The 12,665-nt window shown below is 36.6% G+C and overlaps 3 protein-coding genes across 4 annotated transcripts; 2 read left to right on the top strand and 1 right to left on the bottom strand.

Moving 5' to 3' along the window:
* The first annotated feature begins 506 nt into the window (after positions 1–506).
* On the top strand, positions 507–5,545 carry LOC116145551 (CRM-domain containing factor CFM3A, chloroplastic/mitochondrial-like). Of its 2 annotated transcripts, XM_031431002.1 has the most exons (10): positions 507–746; positions 885–1,563; positions 2,262–2,808; positions 2,887–3,017; positions 3,161–3,511; positions 3,841–3,997; positions 4,078–4,370; positions 4,774–4,833; positions 4,949–5,038; positions 5,134–5,545. In XM_031431002.1, the coding sequence occupies exons 1-10, from the start codon at positions 643–645 to the stop codon at positions 5,338–5,340; spliced, it is 2,619 nt and encodes an 872-aa protein (XP_031286862.1). In that variant the 5' UTR covers positions 507–642; the 3' UTR covers positions 5,341–5,545. The 2 variants fall into 2 exon arrangements, with proteins under 2 accessions (XP_031286862.1, XP_031286861.1); XM_031431001.1 differs by having other exon boundaries at positions 507–1,563.
* Positions 5,546–5,949: 404 nt separating this feature from the next.
* On the top strand, positions 5,950–7,131 carry LOC116145586 (transcription factor bHLH92-like). The gene is made up of 3 exons (XM_031431038.1): positions 5,950–6,303; positions 6,474–6,755; positions 6,853–7,131. The coding sequence occupies exons 1-3, from the start codon at positions 5,968–5,970 to the stop codon at positions 6,967–6,969; spliced, it is 735 nt and encodes a 244-aa protein (XP_031286898.1). The 5' UTR covers positions 5,950–5,967; the 3' UTR covers positions 6,970–7,131.
* A 1,175-nt stretch (positions 7,132–8,306) lies between these two features.
* On the bottom strand, positions 8,307–10,385 carry LOC116145593 (40S ribosomal protein S15-4). The gene is made up of 4 exons (XM_031431048.1): positions 10,252–10,385; positions 10,026–10,174; positions 9,862–9,919; positions 8,307–8,774 (listed from the first exon to the last, which is right to left on the bottom strand). Exons 1-4 carry the CDS (start codon positions 10,252–10,254, stop codon positions 8,526–8,528), a joined length of 459 nt encoding a protein of 152 aa, XP_031286908.1. The 5' UTR covers positions 10,255–10,385; the 3' UTR covers positions 8,307–8,525.
* Between the last annotated feature and the right edge of the window lie 2,280 nt (positions 10,386–12,665).

A 12,665-nucleotide genomic window follows, 5' to 3' on the forward strand; every position in this document is an offset into this window, starting at 1 on the left:
TTGTATCGATATTTTTAAGGATACGAACGGATACGTATCATATCATAGGATACATATCAATGTATCGAAAGGTTTAAAATACACTCTCTAATATGTATCGTTGGCGATCTGTATTGAATCGTATCGTATGATATATATCAGAAATCGTATGATACTAATACTATCATTTTTTATTTATGTTCATACATATAAAACAAAATTGAAAAATAGAGTATTATTAAAATAACAAAAATACTACAAAAGATAGTTTTTCATTAAAAAAAAAATTAAAAACATATAAAAATTTATATTTGAAATGCATAATTTAAAAGAAAATATTAAACTTAGAGAAAACTAAAACATATTTTGATATATAAATATAAAATTTAGACAAAAAAGAGTATTTTAAAATTTCACACACACAATTAATTAAAAAATTACTAAATTAATTTAAGAGGTTTCTCCATTATGTACCCCTTTTTTTTTTTTTTTTTTTCTGTAAAGCTAAATGAGGTTGAGAACTTGAGATAATATTGCCCGCCACAGATAACAATGAAGAGAGCAACAAACCTCTCTTAAAACTTTCTAAACTTCTTCAACTTCTTGCATCAAAGACGAGCAATTGATGCCTACTTCACTTTCACTTCATCTCTTTCTTATCACATGGCTTTAGTACCCAGTCGCCAGTTCTACCCGACACCCACCATTTTCGATTCCTTTCAAAACTCCTTCTCAAGATTCCACGGCACCCACCTCAACTTCTTCAGGTACGCTCACTCTATTCCTATCAAAAATCACTCCTTTTATCATAATTTATCTTCAGATGCTGCCCCTCAACGGAACCCACCAAGGAAATTTTGTTCTTTCTCCAATACCAATCATAATGATGTAAGTTTATGTTCTAGTGGGGAATCTGGCGATTGGTTAGATAAGTGGAAGAAATCCAATAAAGATAATCGCCCAAAACCGCCTCGGGCTGCGTTGAATTATAGAAAGAATAATGTAAGTTTGCCAAGTTTAGGCTATTCGAGAAGTAGAAGGGATGGTAATAGCAGTGTTGTTGAGGATGGTGGTGGTAGTACAATGGGTAAGATTGTAGAGAAATTGAAAAAATTTGGGTACATAGATGATTGTGATGACAATGAGAAGGGAGTGAAAGAACAAGAGAGAGTGATTGAAAAAGGATCTATAGAGGACATATTTTATGTGGAAGAAGGAATGTTGCCGAATACACGAGGAGGGTTTTCGAAAGAATCACCATTGGGGTTAGGAGAGGTGGTGGATAGTGATGGAAAGGTGAGGTTTCCATGGGAGAAGCCAAAGGAGAAGGTAGAGGATGAGAAATTGTCAGTAAGGAGGAAAAGTAGGACTTCACTGGCAGAGTTGACTATCCCGGAGTCTGAGTTGAGGAGGTTGAGGAATTTGACATTTCAGACAAAGAGCAAGACAATGATTGGGGGTGCTGGTGTTACTCAGGCTATAGTTGATGTAGTTCACGAGAAGTGGAAGACAGCAGAGATTGTGAGGTTGAAAATAGAAGGGGCCCCTGCACTTAATATGAAGAGGATGCATGAGATATTGGAGGTTTGTTCTTTTGGACTTTGTTATCTAAATTATGTTTATTTGATTTTGTGATTTCTTTTTTTTTATTTTTCTAGATATTCATAATTTGTTTGTTTATGTTTGGTGATGAGATTTCTGTATATTTAAAGAAGGTAAAAGAAACAAAATAGAGCAGATTAGTTTGTACATGGAAACTTTGAACTGAAACATATGTTCTGAATCTCAAAGGATAAATCAAAGAGTTTAAGTTGTCATGAGGGTTCAATAAAGGAGCCTCATTGTATTCGGCAAATGTAGAGAACCTGGTAGCCATAAAAGAACAAGTGTCTCTCTGCCTATACATGAAGAGGCAGCCTTGTCCTTCAAAATGCTTTGACTCCTATTGTACAGACCTCAATATAACTTCAAAGCACAACCTTCTTTGATATGTCGAATTTTTCATTCTTCAGTGTACTTTCCCGAATTAAGTTGAGGCATCTTGAATATCAAAAAGAATGGAGCTAATATAGAGCATACTGACAAACAATACTTTGGAAAGATTATACAGTAGTTTCCGTCACCTGAGGCAAGCTGCTAACTTGTCCATCTGTCATTTATACCAAAATGGAGAAGAAAACATAAGTTCTTCAAATTGATTGATTGCTAGAATTTTAATCTGCATTAACCAATTATTTGGTTCTACTGATGCTTGTGTTTTTCCTATTGTCTTTATTCCTTAGAGAAAAACTGGTGGGTTGGTGATATGGAGATCTGGCACTGCTGTTTCTTTGTACAGAGGTGTGAGTTATGAGGTTCCTTCTGTGCAACTGAACAAACGGATGTATAGGAGAAATGAACTACCTGCAAGCTCCTTAGCAAGAGCTCCTGATAAACAGATATATAAGAGAAATGATAGATCTAGTTATTCCTTATCAAAAGCTACTGATGTTCCTGCTCAAGATCCTTCCACATTTGGCTCTTATAATATTGTGCATTCACCTGAAACAAACCTGGAAATGACTACTGAGGAGCAAGATAGGGAATCAGTGCCAGAAGTAAAGTATGAAGATGAAGTAGACAAGCTATTAGAGGGTCTGGGTCCCAGGTATACAGATTGGCAGGGATGTGAACCATATCCTGTGGATGCAGATATGCTTCCTGGTATAGTTACTGATTACCAACCTCCATTCAGAGTGCTTCCTTATGGGGTGAGATCTACTGTTGGACGAAAAGAGGCAACAAATTTGCAAAGGCTTGCCCGTGTTCTTCCTCCACACTTTGCCTTAGGTATGCCACATATCTTGGATAAGCTCATATGCTTCTGAAGATGGTCTTTCAATTACATTTAAATTTTCCTATCTTCAGGTCGAAGCAGGCAGCTCCAAGGTTTGGCTGTGGCCGTGATTAAATTATGGGAAAAAAGTTCAATTGCCAAGATTGCTCTTAAACGTGGTGTACAGCTCACTACGAGTGAGAGAATGGCTGAAGATATCAAGGTAATATTTTTAGAGAGAATTAAATGTTGTTGACTTCATCTGTATACAGTAACTGGAATTTATCTGTTTATATTTGATCAATGCAATAAGCCATCTTTATCAACTCTAAGATGCTGTATAAAAACATTGGGTATTGGCTGCAGAAATTGACGGGTGGCAAATTGCTCTCAAGAAACAAGGATTTTCTGGTTTTCTATCGGGGAAAAGATTTTTTATCACCAGATGTCACTGAAGCATTATTGGAAAGGGAGAGGCTGGCTAAGTCTCTGCAAGATGAAGAAGAGCAAGCTCGGTTAAGAGCATCAGCCTTTGTCTTGCCAAGTGCTGAAGTAAGTGAGCAATCAGGTACTGCAGGCACCCTTGGGGAAACTTTGGATGCAAATGCTAGATGGGGAAGGATGCTGGATGACAATCATAAGGAAAATGTGATGAGAGAAGCTGAAATAATGAGACATGCCAGCCTCGTCAGAAAACTGGAAAGAAAGCTTGCTATTGTGAGTTCCTGAAAATTGGGAATTCCTGCTATGATCTGATGCAGTATTGTTCAGTTTCTATGTTATTGGGAAAACTTTTTTATTCTACAACACTCATATGGTTTCTAATCAACGTTACTGTTTTGCATTGCTTTGCAGATTCTTCGAATCTAACTTTTGTAATGTAATGTGATAAAATAAGATATTATACATTTATTGATAGCATAGCACATCACACAATCATGTGTATCCTTTAGCGTAATCTCCATAATTTGGCCTTCGGGTTTTGGTTGCTGTGAAAAGGTGGACGAATTTTGGGGAAGTAACCTGGATTTTTTTTCTTTTTTCAGGCTGAACGAAAGCTAATGAAAGCTGAACGAGCCTTATCGAAAGTGGAGGAGTTTTTAAAACCAACAGAAAGACAAGCAGATCCTGAGAGCATAACTGATGAGGAGAGATTTATGTTTCGCAAGCTTGGTTTGAGGATGAAGGCTTTCTTACTTTTGGGTAAACAATCTCTTCAACTGCCATATTTTACATGTTTATTTCAAATATGAGATTTTATGGGATTTTGATTTCTTGTTCAGGTAGGCGTGGAGTTTTTGATGGTACAGTGGAGAATATGCACTTGCACTGGAAATATCGAGAATTGGTTAAAATTATTGTGAAGGTGAAAACTTTTGATCAGGTTAAAAAAGTTGCATTAGCACTTGAAGCTGAAAGTGGGGGTGTCTTGGTTTCAGTGGACAAAATCTCCAAAGGTTATGCTATAATTGTATTCAGGGGAAAGGACTATAAGCGGCCTTCCAAATTGAGGCCAAGAAATCTTTTGACAAAGAGGAAAGCTTTGGCACGTTCAATTGAACTCCAAAGACATGAGGTATCTTACAAAAATTATATAGCACTAATCTAAAATTACCGCATTTGTACATACATAACTGGATAGAATGTTCCATGTGCATCTGAGAAAATACACTAGGTAGTCCCAAATGTTCACTAGTGAGGACAATTTTCTTGTTGCTGATCAGGAAACTCCCAGGTAAGGGCCTGATCTGGGCCATAAAAGGGGGTTTCCACTGCCCCTTTCTGTAGTGAGCACCCTCAGGCTGAACTTGGGTGTGTGTGCTGGAATGAGCCTGCCAACGCCAACCAATGTTGTGCGGTGATGGTGGTGTATAAACGTTTATGTTGGCCCAATTAAACATGGATCTTGCTTTAATCACTTCCAATATTTTCAGATACCTCTAACCTTGTCTGATTTTTCTCATGTATTTTTTGAACAGGCTCTTCTAAAGCATCTTTCCCTTCTGGAGACGAATGTAGGGAAACTAAGATTCGAAATTGTAAGGCTTACACATTTTAGCTTTTGCTATATATAACCTAGTTGTTGTAAATATGAAGGTATGATAGTGCCTTCTTTTAAACTAAATTTTTTCGTCTCTTGCTTGGCATTGATAGGAACAAATGAACACCGTGAAAGACCGGGGAGATGTGGAGTTGTATGACAGATTAGATTCTGCTTATGCCACTGACGATGATGACATTGAGGTCTGCTTTCAGTTTACCTTCTAGATCATTCGCTACTGCTTATTTATTTAATCATCTGGTCTCACATCTTATTTCATCCTTGTGTGCCATTACAGCAAGAAGGAGATGATGCATATTTAGAGACATATGACAGTGGAAATGATGGTGAATATGAAAGTGATAACTCAATTCACAATCTCCACACAGAAACAAACTTCCCTTATCATGAACAAGATCAGGAATCAGAAACTGAACCTGTAGATTCTGAAGATGAAGAAGCATATGCTCTAACCAATGAGTCTGAATCAAAACCAACAACTTAGGGAAAGAAGTCAACAACTTTTAGTAGACAATGGAAAGGAACCGATCATCAAACATACTGTATTAAATCAGTAGATCTCAATGTATAACCTGATTTTGGCTGGCCCTTCGTTATTGTATAGATAAATTATGTAACTCTTGTCATTGTTTAGGAAAAACTGCTACCGTTTTTTATGTTAGCAGATGAAAATCATCTTAATTTAAAAATAACTCTGCCCAAACACAAATACTAATTTAAAGAGGTACTTTCTAGATCAAATGGGCAGACGTCAACTTTAATTAACAGCAAACAATCACAGTTTTCTAGCACACTATTGGTACCATGAACCGTAGAATTTGAATCACACGGACATAATTAGGGGCCCACTTGGAAGACGGAAATATTTCTAATTCACCATGACCAATCTTGTCGCGTGACTGTACGAACAAAACCATTGGCAATATTTGTTTACTAGTCAGTCGTCTCTGACTTAGGACTTAGGAGTAAGGAGAAATCGCCGCGACCGTGTGAGAAACCTGAACGATTTGACCCACGTGTTAAATATGTCTTAAAAGAAGACTGCTCTATTATATATAGCCACTGGAACCCAGACAAATTCGAGATTCCCAGAGTAAACAGAGACAACTAAATGGAAAATTTCTTTCAAGAACAATTCTATGGCGACGGCGATATATTCTGGTTTAACTCTGAGTCTCTTCCTGTGCATCGAAGCGCTTTTATGCCGTATGCTAACGGACCCAGAATTGAAGTTGGGTCAGCGAGTATTGGTAACGGGTCTAAATCTTGGAGTGCCAACAAGAGAATGATAGAATTCTTGAGGAGAATTAATCAGTCTGCAAAAAAGGAACCACTTAAACCAGACAGAGAACGGGGTCACCTGCATATGATTAACGAGAGGATGAGGAGAGAAAGGGAGAAGCAGAATTACTTCGCCTTGCGTTCCATGTTGTCAACTGGCACCAGGGTTAGTGAATATTTAAGGCTGCTCTTAAACGTGACACATCAATACACATGATTAAAAAAAAACTGTATATTCATTGAAATGAGTAAAGTTGTGTTATTTAACATTTTCTTTGTTTTAACTATCTCTGAAACTTATGTAATACGCTAATGGGCATGTTTTGTTAATATCAGATTGACAAGAACTCGACTGTTCAAATGGCGGCGATGAGAATCCGGGAGCTGGAATGTTATAAGGTGGAACTTGAGAGGAGAAACAATGAGCTAGAAGCGAAGCTGGGAAAGGATACTAATGAGGGAACAAAGATTGGAATAAGAGTAACTAATCCAATATCTGGGATTGATTATATGGTCGAGGCTCTTAAATCCTTGAAAAAGACGGGTTCAAGAATCAGAAATATTCAATCAGAATTTTCTGATCAGAAACTGACAGCGGTAATACATGCTGAATCTCAGGTACGGGATTAAAACTGTAGATGGTACCTCTTTTACTAGAGATCAAGTAGTTGTTATATATTTAGATTTAATTAATTTATAAGAATGAAAATTGCAGATGGGAGATGAAGAGTTGAAGAAGGCTGTTCAGAGAGCACTAATAGAAGTAGAGCAGGAACTTCTTATTCCATTGCCAGGAAGTTTCGAAAGCCAAACAAGAAGAGAAAGAGGCTAGAAAAAGAAATAAGCCAATTACAATACAAGTTACCCAGGCTTTATATATATATATATATATATACGTGCACGTGTTAGAATGTGTGTTCGTCGTGTAAAACGTGATTAATTTCAATACATACTACTTTAAATTGACTAATACAACGATTATATGTTTAAATTAGCATTTGTGTCCATGTCATTGTGCTGTATTTTTTTTTTTTTTAATTATTAGAGTGTCTAAACTAGCTTACGTGTAAATTAGCCATCAACCTTAACGTACATGTACCAAACTTACTATAATTATTATTGTAAATAAACCCGTATCAAAGAAAATCTTTCAAGATAAACTATATATATGTTGGGGCGATGGCGATTACCCGGACAATTTAGGCCCAGTGTGAACTCGAACTCAGGTCAAGTCTTCCTGTGGAGTTGACGAAGGACTGAAGAGATAAACCAATTTGCCAAGACAAGGACACCAGGTTGCCCAGGTACTCAAGTTTGAAAGTGAGTTCACTATCAATTGTTCCCAGCCCCATATCTAGGTTAGATTTGTAAAATTCTTAATTGTTGTTTTATTATAAACGGATTATATTGAAAGAATAATGTTACAAATTATATATTAATTATATAAATCCTATTTCCTAAAACTGATGATGATAACCTCCGTGTTTAACATACAAGTTTTTTTTTTTTTTCTTTAAATAAAGTAATCCAACAGCACTTTGAATGGTTAACTGGTTAAGCATGTACGTTTTACTATAATTCGTCGTATTCGATCACATCTTAAGGGCTCATTTCCCGTCCTTGTGATGAGCATTAAAATAGTACATTGTTCTTGTGACGAAGACATTACGATACTTAATTGCTCCTCTCCTCTTAATACAAAAACGCCTAAACATCTGAAAACCCAATGAAATAATTCCCTAGTAGCCCAAAAGTCCGGATATAGTAAGACCCTACCTGGATAAAACCCCAAAAAACACAGATTCACAGATTGCTTGCCCCATCAACCATCATTCGAAAGCCGAAAACAGTTAGGCCCCATGAGTAGAATTGTTCTAATTTAGATATTTTACTTAAATAAAATGAAACACAGAATATAATCATCCTCCTCGTTTCACTGAAGTACTGAACTGGCTCCAATTTTTACGATGATAAAGGAATACCAAATAAAAAGTGCTGCCTTCTGCATAGTCGACCATAATTCACTAAGGAAGCTACATTAATTCAAAGGGAAACGAGCAGCACAAAAATTCAGTCTGCAAGCTACCATCCGTCAACAGGGAAAGGAGCAGAACGCAGCTACCGAAGAAAAACAGAGACATGCATAACTATTACATTTAACCAATGGTGTTGAAAAACCAGAAACTTATTCTACCATAGAATGTGAAGAAACCATAAAACAAACCAGCTCCTTTAAACTAGATTCTGAAGTTCCATCATCTAAATTAACAAATCAAACATTAATATGTTGTCCAGAAGTTGAAAGGGGCACAAACAAAAATTTGATCAACACAGATGTCTTTCCAGATAAAAACAATAAACTAAGTATCCAGGTAACTGGCATATATCTCACTTCAGAGGAATGAACCTTGAAGAATGGGTAGCACCAATACCAGGTCTACCGTGCTTCACAGGCTTGTATGAAATAGAAAATTCAGCCAGGTAATGCCCAATCATTTCTGGCTTGATTTCAACCTGATTAAAGGTCTTGCCATTGTAAACACCAATAATGCTTCCAATCATCTCTGGCACAATAATCATGTTGCGGAGGTGAGTGCGAACTGGCTCAGGCTTCTCACCAGGTGGAGCCTCCCTTTTCTGGTCCAAAACATCAAGTATTAATCAGAACCCGAAGACTAATTCCATTTAGTGTAACAATGAATAGAAAATAATCTAATAAGGATATCATAATACTACTAAATTTTGACATCCATATCCTATCCTACATATATAGGTTTGATTACACAAAAGAACACTACAAAATCATAAAATAATACCATCACATCAATAAGCATATAGAAGAAAATAAAAGAAAAAATATATTAGCAACCATACATAGCATTTATCAAGCCATCAACAAATTCTTCCAGTCAATAGGATAATTCCATATTGCAACACCAATATCATGTGAATATTTCACCTTGATCAGTCTTTTTGAAAGGAACAGTTAAAAGAACCTGAGCATAGTAAAGCTGAGGTGTATTTTGAAATTCATGAAAAAGAACAATTCTGTGACTATAGTAAGAACCAGTCAGAACCTGACAAAACAATATTGATAAAAGATAAACCCCAACAGCAAACTGCTACTTACAACAATCCGAATTCTAATGGTCAAATAATGAGACATGGAATCATGAAATAACATATTTGACAACAGATTTTGACACTAGTTCAAAATCCAACATCAAATCTAAATCTTCTAAGGAATAAAGATAATATCTTCCACATAACAGCTTCACAATAATGTTGACAACTCAGTAACACAGATGCAAGAAATGAAAGCACTTGCCACAAACCTAATCTTTTGCAAATTTATTACCAAGAACAATTACAAGAAGTTCACAGGCAAACAAGAAAGTTATAAGCAAATACAGATAATCTCTTCCAAGGAATACACTAAATGTTTCACTATTTAGAACGAGTAAACAATCACCATTCACCGAAATGAGAGCCAAGACTAGAAAGCACTCCTTTAATAAATTCACAATATTTTAAGTAAACACCACCCGACTAAAAACATACTGTACAAGAGTTCAGCTATTATAATAAACCAATCATTTTCAGAGAGTCAACAATCACATAAATTCTCCAGAACTTGTAAACAAAACCATCGCAACATACTATTCAAGCATCAATCACCAAATACAAAACCCAAACGAAAAAACTACAGAGTAAATATTATTACCGCCTTGCGAAGCTTCTTAATCAAAGCCATGGGTTTCCGCTTTAAACCCCTCTGAAACCTAAACACAAGCAAAAATAATATTAAATAAAACCAAAATCAGAACCATTAGTCTAGACTATAAACAAATATGAATTAAATTAATGTAAATGTGAAGTACGAAGTACCTTCTGCGAGCACGAGCAGTGAAGAGCTTGACGAGCTCATCAGTGGACATGTCAAGAAGAGCGTCCAAATCCACTCCTCTGAAGGAGAACTTCTTAAACGTTCTCTTCTTTGGCTGCCCTGCAACCGCCACCTCAGTATCGACATTCGCCTTTACAAATACAAATCAAACAAAGTTAGAAAAGACAAACTGAAACACATATACACAGAATATGTAGGAGATGTTACCATGGTTGGAGATTGAAGTGATAAGAAAAGCCTCCTGCTTGATCTGTGGCCGCTAGGGTTTTTCTTTGCGGAGGTTAAGAAGTGTTTGTGCTTGCAAGATTGCGCTTTTATATAGGGTTTTGTAACCCTAGGATGGGAATGTCAATTTTTCTGCAAATAAGGACCAGCATGTACCTTTTACTATTATTCGTCGTATTCGATCACATCTTAAGGGCTCATTTCCCGTCCTTGTGATGAGCATTAAAATAGTACATTGTTCTTGTGACGAACATTACGATAATTAATTGCCCTCTCCTCTTAATACAAAAACGCTAAACATCTGAAAACCCAATGAAATAATTCCCTAGTAGCCCAAAAGTCCGGATATAGTAAGACCCTACCTGGATAAAACCCAAAAACTCGAGCTCAGGTCAAGTCTTCCTGTGGAGTTGACGAAGGACTGAAGAGATAAACCAATTTGCCAAGACAAGGACACCAGGTTGCCCCGGTTAGATATGGGCAGATTTGTAAAATCGTTAATTGTTGTTTTATTATAAACGGATTATATTGAAAGAATAATGTTACAAATTATATATTAATTATACAAATCCTATTTCTTAAAACCATTGTTTTAAAAACCGGACCGGAGGGTAAACCGCTCTGATGGCTGGGTCACGGTTCAACCGGTCCAACCGATTGGACCGCCGGTTGAACCGATGGTTTGATAAGTTTAAAATCTAACAAAAACACCCTTAATAATTACCTTCAGACCCTAAAGGTTTGAAATCTAGCAAACATAACCCTGGCCAAATGCAAATCGACGATCGATTGGGAGAGCAGCGGCGACACACCAGGGAGGGTAGATCGAATGATGGGGAGGGCGAATCGGCAACTAGCAAGTAGAGGCATCGTCGAAAAATGGCAAATCGGTGGTAAAGTCACTAGTTGCGGTTGCTTTTTTTGGTGAGATGACTGGATCTTCGTGAACGACGGCAAGGGAGCTTGGGAGAAGGTAGATCGATGGCTGAGGAAGTCTGTCGATGCCGAAGAAAGCCAATCGATGTCAGGAAATGGAAAAAAAATCTCACGACGAAGGTGGACGACAAAACATCACGCGATGGCTGAAGATGAAGCATGACAGCACCGGAGAAAGTCAAAACTCAGAAGGTGGTTTCCGACAGTAAGGGAAGGTGGAAGGTTGCTGGAAAAGGGGAGGTTATTGCCGATTTGCATTTAGCCAGAGGGTGTGTTTGCTAGATTTGAAACCCTCAGAGATTGATGGAATAATCAAGAGTGTGTTTATTATATTTTAAACTTTAAGTAGTTAAAAAGAGTGAACCGACCTGGAGAAGGCCCTAGGTCCCAGTCCAACCAGTTGGACCGATCCATCCAGTCCGATTTTTAAAACAGAGCCTAAAACTAATGATGATAACGTTCGTGTTTAACATATCAGTTTTTTTTTTTCTTTAAATAAAGTAATCCAACAGCACTTTGAATGGTTAAGCNATTTAATCCTATCAAATTTGTTATACAAATGTCAATAATTTAATTAATTTAAATAGATTTATTATGTTAGCTTATTGAAACAAATTATGTTGATTTAAAAATAAATATTGTTAAGTTAATTCTCTAACATAAACCGTTTCTTAGATACACTAAAAGCCTAATTTTGTCAACTCATTTAAGATCAATCTTAACCTTACAACTTCATGCTACGTTAAATTCGTGTTGTTGGATTGTATTACAATTTGCCCACACTCAATTTCGGTAATATTATGTATGCAAAGTGTTAAAGTCTCGATTATTGTGACTATTGATGTGCTAGCATCACGTTAATATGAGATTTTGTTGAGCGATGTTGTGTTTTCTACAACTAATGTGATGCTAACACATCAATAATTAAATCAATTTGAAATCTCAATTGTGTATACATAACACTATTGAAATTGGTAGATATAGCAACATTTTTCATTAAAAAATATGCCATGAATAGTGAAACCGTCGAATCTACGATCAAATCTAGTGATGATGAGGCCACTAACAATCACGTAGACCTGCAATCACACAAAAGAGTGAACGCAAAAACTTGGGGACACTAGTGTGGTGTTCGACTTAGACAATATAATGCTCAAGTCACCATGGTTGTGATATATTTAATAAGGTTGAGAGTGGAAAAAGTTTACCATGAGTGGGAGGCTAGGACGCAACTTAATAGTGTAGAGCGATCAGAACATGACTCTACGACGGGAAAGATGATGGTTCTTAGAAGCAAGAACTTAGTAACCTAGAGAGAGGGGTTGTGATTGAACGAATAATGAGAGAGCAAACCTATGTTTATATAGTGAGCTACGAGTCTTTGATGAATTAGGATTCGTATGGGACTTGAAATCATACTGTAAGATGAGTGTAGACTAATAGGCTAGAGTCTATGATAA

This window comes from Pistacia vera, unplaced genomic scaffold (genome assembly GCF_008641045.1).
Source record: "Pistacia vera cultivar Batoury unplaced genomic scaffold, PisVer_v2 Contig462, whole genome shotgun sequence".
Classification (NCBI taxonomy): Eukaryota; Viridiplantae; Streptophyta; class Magnoliopsida; order Sapindales; family Anacardiaceae; genus Pistacia; species Pistacia vera.